Source organism: Diachasmimorpha longicaudata, chromosome 9, assembly GCF_034640455.1.
Source record: "Diachasmimorpha longicaudata isolate KC_UGA_2023 chromosome 9, iyDiaLong2, whole genome shotgun sequence".
Classification (NCBI taxonomy): Eukaryota; Metazoa; Arthropoda; class Insecta; order Hymenoptera; family Braconidae; genus Diachasmimorpha; species Diachasmimorpha longicaudata.
Genome location: NC_087233.1, coordinates 5,607,711 through 5,621,417, shown reverse-complemented (window position 1 = coordinate 5,621,417; position 13,707 = coordinate 5,607,711). Strand labels below are relative to the sequence as shown.

Genomic DNA, 13,707 nt, shown 5'->3' with positions numbered 1-13,707 from the left:
GAGACGCGGAAATCGCGCAAAAATTCACTGAATCATTGCGTTTTAATTTATTTTTTATGTGGTCCTGCTGAAGAGGACAGAATCATTGGAAAAATGTTTCGAGGATTATTCCCGAGGGACAAATATTTTTTGGCGGGTTTTTCCAAAATTATGAACCGCTGTCTGGTGCCTCGCAATCGAACCAGCGCTGGCAGCCGCGTTAATTAATCATTTAGTTAATTGTTATCATAAATTAGTATCAACCTTTAAAAAATTAAAGAACCCCTTTCGCACGAGTATGAAATTGTTTTTTTTATCACAACGTGGAAAAAATAAAATCGTCAGATATTTGAAAATCCCGCGATTTTCATCACGCGACCAATGAGGGCCAACGGTTAGGTGTCAGTCGAATTCGATTGGGTTCCGATGCTTCTCGTAGAAAATACCTCGAAACGTAAGATTCCCCTCCGATTGCGAAAGGGTCTTTACGATTATTCCCCGGAGTTGGATTATTACCCTCAAGGACACGAGTGAATTACATCCAATCGAGGAATATTCACGTTCAGTCCCGTGTCCTTGTGTCCAGGTATGTCCATTCAGCAAATTTAATTGCTACCATTAAGGTCTATTCATTTCAAGAGTTTAGTTTTACTCCTCATTCTGTGAATACCGAGACCTCGAATTCGTTTGTTTTGTTTTTGCCCCCCTCCCGCCCCCTCACCACACAGGTCATTCATTGTTAGACTGGATATTACGAGGATGAATGAGGGTGAACAATAACCTTCCGTGTTACGTGCCTTGGAAACTTGTCCAGACTATTCAAGGATTGGAAACTAATTTTTATTTTCAATTTTTGGTGAGAGAACAGAACGGAAATGGCTACACCACCAGAAGCTGTAATCGATCCACCCCTCAATGATCCAGTTACAAAGGCAGTTGTTGATAATATTATGGGTAATTTACCCACTAAAAAACCACTGGTTAGGTGCAATGATTGTGACCTATGCTTCACCAGTCAGACCGTTCTGGACGCACATTTACAGGGTGCCCGACATGCCAAACAGGTAATTCATGAATGAAATATTTGAGTTAATTCTCCATTCTTGATTTTATTTTAATTATCAAACTTATAACCAAAGAGCCAAGTTCAATTACATCCTGGGAACTTTTTGGATGGTTTAGACATGATTTTTGTGAGATTTTCATAAAAACACAGTTTTACATGTTTCTAATTTCAGATAAGATCTAAAGTCATAATGGCGAGCCTCGAAGAGACCAAAGTGGCATTCACCAAGGACCAAGAGGCCAATGGACTCAAGTGCAATGTCTGCAATGTTTGTCTAAATTCGATACAACAGCTTCAGACACATCTCAATGGTATCTTCCTCAAACTATTGAATTTTCAAAAATCCTACTAATTCGTAACACTGTCAATGTGCTTTCAGGGAACCGTCACAAGAAGAAAGTGATGAAAGGTAATAATCCCCAGAAGGACAGAAGTTCACTGCCCCCTGGTTTTAGATGTAGACGAACGATATACCTGGACAAGTTGGTCCACAAGAATGATGTGATACTTGTTTACTGCTTGATGCTATTCACATTCGCATGTCTGCTGCTACTGCTGACTTTTGTCTTTCACGTTTACATTCATTGATGATTTTTTTTTTGTGCCTCGCATCACGCGCTTTTCTGTGCTTTCGCTCTGTTATTTGCGATTAACATTTGAATGATTGAATGTGTTCATTTTTATTTAATTACTCTGTTGAAAAACTTTATAATTGTTATGCTGTTTTTTTGTTAATTTATTTATCGGTTATTGTGCTAGTTATGTGGATAATTTATTCACTGAAAGTATTTGCGAGTTAACGGGGGCTAAATTTTGTTTACGCATTGAATGAATCAGGGATGCTTGAGCCTTCCGTTTTGTTAAAATTTTTTGTATTTTTTCGTTCTGCTGACCTAATGTTTCTAATTACGAATAAATGAATCCTCTCAACACCAGAATAATTGATTTATGTTGTTAATTCTTCGAACCCTATTTCCCTATTCTGTCTATTTATTATTTACTGTGTTCCTAGTTTGTAAATCTTCAACAATTTGTCACCATTTTTATTTCTTCTGGATCCACTTTTTATAATTATGAACGAATAAACGACTCCTTCCCAACATCACGAGATCTCGAAATACTCGAGGTTCATCCTGACAATCACAATTTTTTCTTTCAATAATGTTCATTCTCTTTGTGGGCATGAATGTAGCTCAAGCTCATTTATTATCACAAATGGCATATTTCCCAGTTGTGATAGATAGATAGTGTTGATTGCACATTGATGCTTAGGTACCTGGACCGAGACTGATGAGGACGAGAAATCCAAGGATCCTCCAGCTCCAGAGGTGATGCCTCCACCGACTCCTACAAAAGGGGCTCTCCTCTCTTGCAACACTTGCAACAAATTCTTCAATTCACAGGCTCAATATGATGTGGTCAGTGTTAATTAATTATATAGAAACGAGCACCATTCTCCTCGGATTTTTTTTTATTTCAGCACATTGCGTCCAAGAAACACACACACAAAATAAGTCGTTCAGTCCCTCCGAAGACGAAGAAGAAGCGGTTCATGCCGTACAAGAGAAAAACTAAGTCCAATGGAAATGGACCAGGTCAGGTGCATCTGTCCAAAAACTTCGTGTCTGGTGGATATGTCTATAACTCGTAGGTAGATGCTCCACGAACACTTCATCCCGCTTGAATTCACCTGAACTCGTTATCTTCTCCTGTCTCTCTTTTTAATTCGTATTCACAGTATTAATTACGTAATAATTTATGAGAAATAACAATCTCCTGATTAAATTGCTTCTAGGATCAATCAGTAGACATTAAATTCATATGCAAAGGTGAATTTGAGGAAAAATCTGTGATGAATCGATGTTATTTCAAGAATAGGTGATTGAAATTTTCCTCAGGATATTCTATTCGCTGATCTCGATCGAGTGCTTGGTACGCAGCAAATGTCAGACTGAAAATTATAATATAATACTTTATTCAATTTTTGAATTTAGAATTTGATAATTAGGAGAGGGGTTAACTGCTGTTAAACGATTTAAATCAAATGTCCAAACTCACTTTATTAATCGATTGGTTACTATGTGTAAATTAAGTGTAATTGAGTGATCCAATTTCATTGATATGATTCATTAAATAATCTAATTGAAGTGTCAATGTCGTTTACTGTTCATTTTATTTACTGTCAGCCGAACTTTTAGAGTGGGAGTAAAGACATAATGCAATTAATATCAGAGTTTAAATTTCAATAAAATGATTAAATGAAATTTCCATTCCTGAGCCTTAACTGGAAAATATACCTTAACTTTGTACGTCTCCAGGAGCCTCCTTAGCTCGTCATTCTGCTGCCGCAGGGAATCGGTCTCGTGCCTCAATTTCTGTCTCTCCTTCAAGGTCTCGTGGTACTTGTGTAGACCGATGAGAAGAGCATCCCACAGCTTTTCCTTATTCCCGGAGAATATTTCTCTGTATTTCCCCCAGTAATTGGTCATGTCCTGTTCTGTTATACTTCTCGAGAGAGTAACGCTCTGGGATAATTTCCCATCCTTCCATAGGTCCTCTGCGCGCTGCGCCTCGTGATACTTCTCCACGAACTCCCGGAGGGCTTTTATGACATTTTCTGAGTGAATCTGGAGTAAATGTCCTTCGGAACACGTGAATTTTTCCCCCTGGGGAGTTGACGCAACGTCGGATTCAGGAGGCGAACCTTCACTGCTTGTTGACGACTCTGAATGCGTTGGAGTGGCTTCTGGGGTTGTTTCGGGGATTGGTGCCTTCTCCTCAGGTTTTGAGTCGTCCAGGTGTTTCAGGACTCGCGTGATCAGGCGAATGGACTCTTTGTCTTCGTCGCAGAGGCAGATGTGCCCGTCTGGCTCGTCAGGGGGCATCTGCTCCAGGAGCTTCCGTTGTTTTTCTGCCTCATCACAGACTGGACAGTGGGCGTATGGCAGAAAGAACTTCACAAGGAGGTTAACCTGATCCTCTGATGATATGTTCAGCGCCTGCAACCGACGGTGGAGTGAGTTTAATTCACCTCCTAGACGACAATAACATCTCCAAGAACGATAAAACTATCAAACTGAGAAAAATAAATATTTTCACTGGCACCTGGAGCCAGAGCTGGAGCTTTTGGAATTGTATAAATGAACCAGGACCAGAATTCATGTTTCAAACATTATTACCTGAAACACGTTATCCAGTCGAATGACTATTTGGTCATTATCCCCGTGAGTCGATAGAAGCTCCCTCATTTTGTCTTCGATCAGGAAACCAGTTTGATCGGAAATTTGTCTCATTATGTGATTTAATATTTTTTGTTCCTGAAGTTTGCCCTCTGGAGAGATGTGTCGCTTCTCGGGGGAGCATAGTTTCATTATTTCCTCGTGATCTGCTGCTCCTGAAGACGCCGGACGATAATTATGATGTGTTATGAGAATTATCATTTATATTGAAATTTAAAATTCGGGGAAATACATCAGAACATTGAGATGATTTTTTAAATTTTGAAACAAATCACACTTTTATCTAGGATTTGTGGAGAAATTACAATATTTATGTTCCCATTATTTACAATATTCTGTGAATATGTTTAATATTAAAATATCCCCCGGGTATGAATCCCAATAATTGCCAATTTTCCAATTACTTTGCTGGATGACTTCCATCGCTTTGCGATAAGACGGAAGGTCTTCCTTCTTCAATAATTTTTCCTCCGGTGGTTTCCAATCCAACCCCAGCATTTGCTCGTGGATTATCTGATCAGCAGCCAAAATCTGAAGGAATAAATTTCAAGAGTTGAAAAAATCCAGCGATTTCTTGTCATATTCCTATTAAATGTTGACAACCACGTGACAGAAAAAGAAAATTTTGCATTTTACGACTCCATTCGAAAGTAAAAAATCCCAAAGGATCATAAAATTCCCTAAATTAATTCCATAATGCACCTTATTGAGCAGGTCATCGGCTGTTTTACTATTCATCTCCCAGATTTGCATGAATTGTCTGTCATTGACAGAGCTAAAATGTCGAGACTTGGCCTCCAACTCTTGAATATTTTTATGCGCCTTCAACACTTGTTCCTGCAGCTTTTCAATCTTCATTCTTGTGCTCTCCTCTAAATCCAAGTAACTCTTCTTCAAACCGTTTATGGCATCGTGAAGTTTATTGATCCTCTTTTTCTGCTGATTCTTCACAATCGTGTTCTCGCCCTCCCGGCGTTTTAGCACAGCATAACTGTAATTTAATTTTTCAATATTCATCATGCAAAGTGCCTGCATGTTCTGAACCTCCTGCTGAAGCTTTTGACACTCCGTCTCGAGCCAAATTTTTTGCGATCTGTACTGCTCTTGATGGTCGATTAACACACTCTCCATTTCTCGCTCGTACTCACGCATTATTTGCCTCCTCCGTTCCAAACCGTCAATTTCGTTCTCCTGGCGCTTTTCGTACAGGGATTCCCATTTTTTTGTTATTGTCTCGAGGAGAGAGGTTCTTTCATTCTTCAGGGTATCTTCAATTAGAGCTATCTCACGGCGGTAGGCCCTCGACATTATAGTTGTCTTGAAAAAAATAAAAATGAGGGAAATTCAATGATTTTACGATTAAATTTACTGGGGTCTGGTAAAAATACTGAGGTTCAAGGACATATCAGAGCTGTGTATGATATGATTTACTAAAATATAGATTCTATCAGCTTAATCATTTATAATCTGTCATGATATTTTTGTCAATCGTAATTTAACAGTTATTTTTTTTGAGGACGGAAATATTGCAACGAGCAAAGACTTGAATCAGCAAAATACTTTCACGGTGATTACCAATCTGAAAATGATGTTCAGTTAAAAATATAAAACTGTCAAGTGTGCGTAATAACACAATAGTTTTAATTATCAATTAATTATGTTTCACCACTTTAGGATTGTCAATTAGTGCAATGAACTTGAAATGTAGCTCACTTGCATTTCAATCCTCTCTATCAGCAAATTAATATCGTCACTCTGCTTCTTCTGGTCATTCTCAAATTTTAAATCGGCGTTTTCGAGTTCTTGTTTCAATTCGGATATTATAATGTCCTTTTGAGCCAGCACTTCGTTACATTGGGCCGTTTGAGACTGAATGCCTGCGTGAATGTCCAGAGGATCCTTTGAAGCTAGAATTGGAGCCCATTTGGAAGTTATTTTCTCGTATTTCTCCAACGAATCAGCAGCTTCTTTTTCTAGACTTTCCAGGAGAGTGTTACGGGTGGCGATCTCGTCTTCTCGGCGAGCAACTTCTCGTGCGTCATTGGCTACTCTTACGTTCGAAATCTACAGATAGACAAGAGTCACCTGAGTGTAAATACCGGCTCAATCCTTCACGAGGTTTTTTATTTTTAAATCAACGTACTGCATATTTTTTAAACGTTAATATGAGCTCGAAATAATATTTTTCAGAAATATGACATCATCACATTATTTATATTTGATAAATATACTGTTATAAGTCTATTCTCAATTTTTTTGAACAAATTCTTACTTGAAAAATATTTTTTTATGATTTCCAAGATTTTTTAAACTCAGACCTTAAAACATCGAATAATGAATTTAATGAGACCAGAATAAAAGCTCTGACGTTCAATTAGAACTATTAAAAAATATTTTAAGCCACAAAAACAATGGACGAAGTACTCGGCAAGCCCTTAAACGGAAAAGCCATAATATGAATTTATATTCCCTATAAAAAACTTTCCCCATTCAATTTTTTTCTGCAGAAAATTTTTCTCTCATTTTCTTAATGAATCCCCACAGTTATGATGCCCTATCAAATGTGATACGCAATTCAACTCACTATTTCATTGCCCTCAGTTATCAACTTCTGTAGCAGCTCTTCGCTAGCATCAATTTGCTTTTCAGTCTCCGTTTTTTCAACGATCGCCTCATCTTCCGTGGGATCGTGCCTCCTGGACGATTCAAACGACAGATTGAGAGGCTTTAAAACGCCTTGAAAAATTTTGAAATGCAAATAAAGATATTTTAAAAATTTTTTAAATTACTTTTTCTGTGCTTCCAATGTCCTCTGGATCCTGATCCTTCTCGCTAATTTCCGTTCATTTGGATCGCTTGATGTTACAGAGGGTTCTCCCATCTTATCAATCCCACTGCAAGACTGCATTTCGCTAAGTGTAATGAAATTTTTTCCAATTACAGGCAATTTGAAAGCACCTCAATGTCAGACGTAAACATCAATTAAGGTAGATTGCCAGGTGGATTTAGGTTACCATAAACAGGCTGTTACCATTAGAAACCCACCTTGGAAGATCGATAACTCTTCCACTCCGACGTAATAGCCACTTCCACGTGCAGTAACGATTTGATTAAAAATATTTGCAAAACTATTTTCCAAAATTTACGATAACAGGAGCAGGACATGCCCTGGAGGTACAATTATTCTCGTAAAGGCCGGAATATTAAAGTTTTAAAAGTCTAACTTCCACTAACTTTGCGATCAACAATAATAAAGAGTCGACTGTCTAAAAAAAATTCTAACAAGAATCATTCATAGGTAATAATTAATTGAATTGATAGAGTAGAGCCTCGAAAAATCGTGACACTGAATTTTTAAAAAGTGAATCTTGAAATATATCTGAAACGACTCTCCATTCTCAATCCATCGAGTCATTAATTTTCCTCAACTATTTACAAAGCCATCGATCAATGTTGCAGGCCACAATTCACAAATAGCAATTATATTATGGCTGCTGATCGCAATCAATTGAATTCCCTCAAATGACGCTGCAGGAGAAATATAATTGATTCTAGCGCCATTTCCCAGGACGTAAAATTCTCTCACAGATGTCGCGACGTGTTTCATTATCCAGTTCTCCCAAAACGTTTTTGATTGTCAAAAAATCCTAAAAAGAAAATTATATCGCTTTCCTATGACATGTGGCATTAAAGTGTCTTGTAACATTATCAAACATTAATTTAAAAAATGATTGGCAATTGGCACGTGTCCTAACAAATAATAATTCATACTATTGACAAACTTGTCCTTAACTCAGTCAATTCTATTTTAATTTTGTTTTATATTAACAATCCATAAATCAATAACAATGCTCTAGATTGTTATCAAATATTTACTGATATTCGTTTTTCATTTTTTGGGAGCAGCTAATTGGGATTTATTGAAGTATTTTTTTCGTAAAATTCATTCGGATTTTTATTTATTTATTTATTAACATTCAACCTTCAGTACATACTACTATTCACTAGGGGAGAGCCCCAGTTCTACAGAGTATAACATACAATATGTACATACCGTTGTAAACAGAACAAAAAAGGAAAAAACAAATAAAATATAGAAAAAAATGAAAAAATAAAAAATGCTCAGAAATACAGAGGCAGAAAGGTTCGAACCAAATTAATTACCTTTTAATTACCCCAATAATTGATAACATTTTGACTTGAGGACATGAATGACCCTAAAAAGCCAAAGTCACCAGTAAAACTAGTCGTTTATCAACCAATTTTTCCCATCACATGAGAAATTCTCAACTATTCACAATTTCTAATTAAAAATAAAAACAAATGTATATGAGTCTCGAAATTCACCCAAAATCGCTGCAAATCCTTCCATCGCTGATGATCCATCAGTCCAGCTGTCCCACAGATCCAAAAATACCGCGAAACCCCTCAGAATCTCAATTCCCCTCGCCCCTCAAGGCCCTATAATCTCCAGGAAGCTCCCCAAAACAAAAGAACTTTCCCCATCCCCCCAAAAATCTCCCCCTGCCAAGGCGTTCAACGTTCGTCCACAGTCCACCGTTGAAAAACACTTCTCCCCGAAGTGTCTATCCGGTCGAATGAAGGGCACCAGCGGTGCACAGCGTCTGCGTCGTCCCCATGGATCCAATGGAAAATAGCGATCTCCAGTTCGCAGAGGCAAATGAGGGAGATACAAAGCCGTCAGAAGGAGCATTTCCACTTTAAAAAAAAAAAAGCCCTGAGTGAGCCAACCCCTCTCCCCCCCCCCCCCCTCGGAGTAACAAAGACACGAACAAAGATAAACCCGAGGAGGACCCAACGACTCACGAATGCGATAGCCATTGGATTCAGAACGAAACGAACTGGAAAACAAGACCGAAAAAACAGAGAGAGAGAACCAATAGCCGAGAGGGCGACGCGGGGATTTTAGGTTAGCTCGTTCGACCCGTTATCCCCCCCTTCGCCCCACCACTCCTTGTCCTTCTTCCCACCACTCGGCAGTCACCACAGCGTACCATAGGCTGTGCGCATGCGCGTAAAATCCCCGCGTCGACGCCATGACGCTTCAGTACACAACCGTTTTCCAAAAGGCACAGTCATCCCCCTTCGCCCCTCGTTCAGTGTAAGTCCCCAGTGGGGATAAACCTCGGGGCCCCCCTGTCCCTTCTCGTGTCCACCATTTTAACGACAACACCGGTGGCTTGGGGAGACGTGGATCAGTATGAGAGACGCCTTTATCCCACCAACACAAGTGAAAATCCAAGCGTGAGGTAGACTCGTTTCCCTCCCCTCATTTACCCCCACCACAGTGAAAAATCCAAGCTGGCTAGCGAGCCACACAATCCCGCCACGGTGACGTCACTTCGTGTAGTGTAGTGCAGTGAGAAGGAGCAAAAGCCAAAAGCTCTGCTCCGTATACATGATACAAGTATTCAATAATATAATTATCAACGAGGTTAAACTGTTAGCCGTATTTAAGTGAAAAGAGTTTTACATCCGAACGATTTGTTGATACACCAAATCGAGGGATAAATTGAATGATCACCGTGGAAATACAGTTTTGGGGGGGAGGGGCTTCTGGTTAAACGTGAAAACAGTTGCCGTGTTGTCGCCATTATTATTTTTTTTCGTTCTCTACATTTTCCTTTGTTTTCTCTTTCCCCTCTCGCCCAACGTTCCGAGAAATCAGCACGAGTCACAGTGGATTAATGTGACTAGGGGGGGAAATACAGGAAAATAATAATTGACCAGTGAATTTACAAGGGTCTTTGTCGTCTTTATCCGGAGTTGTTTTATTTTTTTTTTTCTACCAGTAAAGTGATGGTTATCGGTGAAAAAATGGCAGCCAACATCGAGCGTGTTACGTTGTGGCAAATTTGGTGGTGTTACGTGGTGATTGGGGCCCTATTTGATTAGTGGTTGTAACATGTGGCATTCAGCAACGGTTCAACTTGCTGCTGCCAGTGGTGTATTATCCCACGACACGTCGGCGGTTACGGCGCTGTATTATCGTGAGCGCTTAACCCTCGTACAGTATTTTCAACGCTGCTACGACAGCCCCTGTGGGGCCACGGGGTCACCATCGTGGTGATTAAGGAAAAATAATTGAAAAGTAAAAAAAAAAAAGTATATAAAATAAGTGCACAAGTGTGTGATATCCCCGTTAAAAAAATTTTTCCCCCCCTTTCCCCCGTCCCCCCTTCACACCCCACACCCCCGTCGCCCCTTATCCCCCTTGATCAAGTGAAAGAAGAAATATCGTGTGTTCATGGGAATAAGTAACCAAGTTCATGAGTACGGAATTCACTCAAATGTGCGTGAAGTTAAAACCCGAAATTGATCGTTGATTATTATTATTATTTCATATATATTTTTTTTTTCTTTATTTTGGTTTGTTTTTATTTGGCGATTAATTGAGTGGGTAGTTGGTGAAAGTGATTATCAACCCCTTCTCCGTTGGGAATAATTGATATTGTGAGGAGATAAAGTTTATCCAGGGGTTGTAATATAAAGTGGAAGGATATATTTGTTCCTTGTGTGCATCATAGTTGTGTGTCGTTGTACAGTGCCGCCCCAAACGATAACACAACATCCGATCCCAAATGAAGAGTTCGGAGCAAAATGGTTAGAGAGACACGTCACCTGTGGGTTGGAAATCTGCCGGAAAACATCCGAGAGGATCGCATAAGAGAGCATTTCAAAAGGTACTGTAACTAATTTTTATTTGATTTTTTTTTTGGGGGAATTTTGAGGTTATGGAGGTTATAGCGTGGGGCTGATGATGCTGGGGAGAATGGAATTGAGGTAATTGCGGGGAGTCGGTGGCCCTTGTTAATGGATAATAAAGTTAGGAATGGGGGAGGAGGTTTTAATTGTTGATAAATGATTTTAATTGATGGGGAATGGAGAGTGAGAGACTCTCCGAATTTTTTAAAGACATTTTCGGCTGGAAATTGAGGATTTTTCACGTGGGAAACATGTTCAGGAGGTGATAGGGGAGATCTATAGGCTTTGGAGTGATAAAATGTCGACGACTGTTGGTAGGACTTTTTTTTTTGAGAATTTCCAAGAAACGATGGGTTTTTGTTAGGTTTCAAGGACTTCTAAGAACTTGGGGTTTTTTTCTCGAACGTAATGCTCTTCTACTTTCGTGACCGATCGTGGGATCTTGGGATTAGGCGAGTTATAATGATTTTATTGTTCGAACTTTCCAGGTCGGCATTGGTATCTACATTTTTTTTTCTCGGAATGTTATTAACTAATTTCATTATTGTAAAGTGTGAAAGCTGGTCGAATATTCTTGAATTAATCTCCAGTGAATATCTCGGAATCTGAGGGAGATAACAAATATTTCGTCATGACGTTTTTTGCAGAGCAAAATGAAGATTACAAAAAAGGTTATCACGATAATTTTGCTATTTTCCTTAGATTTGACGATATTTTCCAAAAACACAGTTGAGATAGAAGCGAACACAGTAATATCACCGATTCAGTAGCGAAGCAGTAAAATACATGTGAATCGAGAGGAGATAAGAAAATGTTCATAATAACCTTCTTTCCAGATCAAATTGAGAGCTACAAAAAAGGTATTGACAATAAAATTGCTATTTCCCTTAAATTCCTAGATATTCATGGAAAATTGGACACAAGTCAAAATCGACTGAACGGTTTTACCGCTTTGCTACTGAATTATGAGGCATTTAGACGATATTTACGATCGAATTACTGAGATAGTCTAACTGTGGAATAAAATTACTCCCGTCATAATTCTATCCTCAGGATTTATTCTGTAAACGGGGCTCGGTGTAACCGGTCCATAAGCTGAAATTTATTTAACGTCATTAATTTTTTTTTGTGCGAAATATGGAAGTTATTATTTTTATCATTGCAGTCGTGTATTATTAGTCAAGAGAGTGGTTTTCTCGAGGGGTGACGCCCCGATGATTACGAAAAAAAAATTTATTCCACACGTGAGGGTAATTACAGTGGAATATTAATAAAATCTTCACTGAAAGAGAGATAATGATTTTTTATCAATTGCTTGAGATCGACAGTGAAATTTTCCGGTCTTTATTTCAATTCTAAGGGGTTTTCTTAGCCTCGAAAATCATATTTTAGTCATTTAAATCATTTCATTGAGTTCACAAATATTGATGATCCAATACTAATTTTATTTTATCTTTCCTATGTCAAATTTATCTTGATGGAAGATAGGGTATTGTTTGTTTTTGTAATTAAAGTAGAAAATAATTATTGAACAACATGACCCCCCTAGAGATAACAGTTCCATGAGCGTGAGAAAATTAAGAAAATTTTCCCCCAAATTTCAACTTCAAGAGACAATTAGAGATGGGTCAGGAGAGGGGGGTAAAATGAAGTGTGCCTGATTTTTTTTAAATAATAGAATTTGTTCCGATCTTTATTTGCTTTCCAGAGGATTTTTTTGGTTTTAAAATTTAATTTTATTCACTTATATCGTGGAATTGCGACGATTAATATCGATGATTCAATATTTATTTTATTTTTTACTATGGCTAATTTATCTTTATGCAAGATGGAGAATTGTTTGTTTTTATAATTACAGTCGAGATTAATTATTGAATAGAATGGTTTTCCTAGAGTTAACGCCCCGATGATCACGAAAACCACCATATTTTGCACGAGAGAGCACTTTCACTAAAATATTAGCAAAATCATGAGTATTTCACACGCAAAATGCCATCAAAAGGCATCTCCATTCATTAAAATTTTATCAGCTACTCGAAGTACATTGAAGATTTTATTTTTGAATGCCATGTTTACAAAAAACAATGAAATTTATCATTCCCATTATTACACTCGTGCTTAAATCACTCAACACCTGGTTTTTCTTCCGGGTAACGCCCCGTTGATTGCAAAATAAAAGTAGTACTTTGTACAGAATTTCGATCACGCAAAATTGTTAACGAAAGCATCAAAGTTTCCGAGTCTTATCAACTAACGAAATTATGACTATTGAAATTTTATCTTAAATCCCTTTTTACATGAGTGTAAAATTACACGAAGACCAGAATAAAATTTTCAATATGAGACGTGATTCATCGGAAGTATATCGTTGCTTTCAAAACATCAACAATTCTTTTTCTCGGAACTCTAGTCTCCCCAAGACCCGAAATTAATCATTCCCTTGATTCTCGTTTTCTCAATCATTGGAGGCTCGTTTATCCTCGAGCCACCGCCCCACTGATCACAAAATAAAACAAATATTTCTCACAACTGTAATTTTATTAAAACATTGACAATATCATGAATATTTCACGCAAAAAATAAACTTAAACGAAACATGATTCATATGAGTCTTATCACTCCCTCAAACCACAAAAAAAAAAATTTCTGTTCTCGTATGTCTTTACAAAATCCAAGATTAATCATTCGCATCATTCT

At 38.1% G+C, this 13,707-nt stretch overlaps 3 protein-coding genes across 8 annotated transcripts in view; 2 read left to right on the top strand and 1 right to left on the bottom strand.

The window, feature by feature from the left end:
- The first annotated feature begins 406 nt into the window (after positions 1-406).
- On the top strand, positions 407-3,199 carry LOC135166185 (zinc finger protein 385B-like). 2 transcript variants are annotated; one of them, XM_064128252.1, is made up of 6 exons: positions 407-565; positions 848-1,043; positions 1,218-1,356; positions 1,425-1,454; positions 2,318-2,463; positions 2,526-3,199. In XM_064128252.1, exons 2-6 carry the CDS (start codon positions 855-857, stop codon positions 2,694-2,696), a joined length of 675 nt encoding a protein of 224 aa, XP_063984322.1. In that variant the 5' UTR covers positions 407-565; positions 848-854; the 3' UTR covers positions 2,697-3,199. The 2 variants fall into 2 exon arrangements, with proteins under 2 accessions (XP_063984322.1, XP_063984323.1); XM_064128253.1 differs by lacking the exon at positions 407-565 and having other exon boundaries at positions 628-1,043.
- On the bottom strand, positions 2,857-9,334 carry LOC135166117 (dynein regulatory complex protein 1). Of its 3 annotated transcripts, none has more exons than XM_064128128.1 (9): positions 8,449-9,334; positions 7,074-7,196; positions 6,869-6,980; positions 5,998-6,348; positions 4,987-5,601; positions 4,689-4,815; positions 4,225-4,439; positions 3,343-4,044; positions 2,857-2,996 (listed from the first exon to the last, which is right to left on the bottom strand). In XM_064128128.1, exons 1-9 carry the CDS (start codon positions 8,475-8,477, stop codon positions 2,940-2,942), a joined length of 2,331 nt encoding a protein of 776 aa, XP_063984198.1. In that variant the 5' UTR covers positions 8,478-9,334; the 3' UTR covers positions 2,857-2,939. The 3 variants fall into 3 exon arrangements, with proteins under 3 accessions (XP_063984198.1, XP_063984199.1, XP_063984200.1); XM_064128129.1 differs by having other exon boundaries at positions 8,632-9,334; XM_064128130.1 differs by lacking the exon at positions 8,449-9,334 and adding an exon at positions 7,330-7,412.
- A 186-nt stretch (positions 9,335-9,520) lies between these two features.
- Positions 9,521-13,707, top strand: part of LOC135166100 (protein split ends) — a 70,889-nt gene continuing 66,702 nt past the window's right edge. For all 3 annotated transcript variants that reach the window (XM_064128080.1, XM_064128084.1, XM_064128079.1), the window contains exon 1: positions 9,521-10,988. In XM_064128080.1, coding sequence (XP_063984150.1) covers positions 10,906-10,988 — 83 coding nt within the window. In that variant the 5' untranslated portion in view covers positions 9,521-10,905. The remainder of the gene's footprint in view (positions 10,989-13,707) is intronic.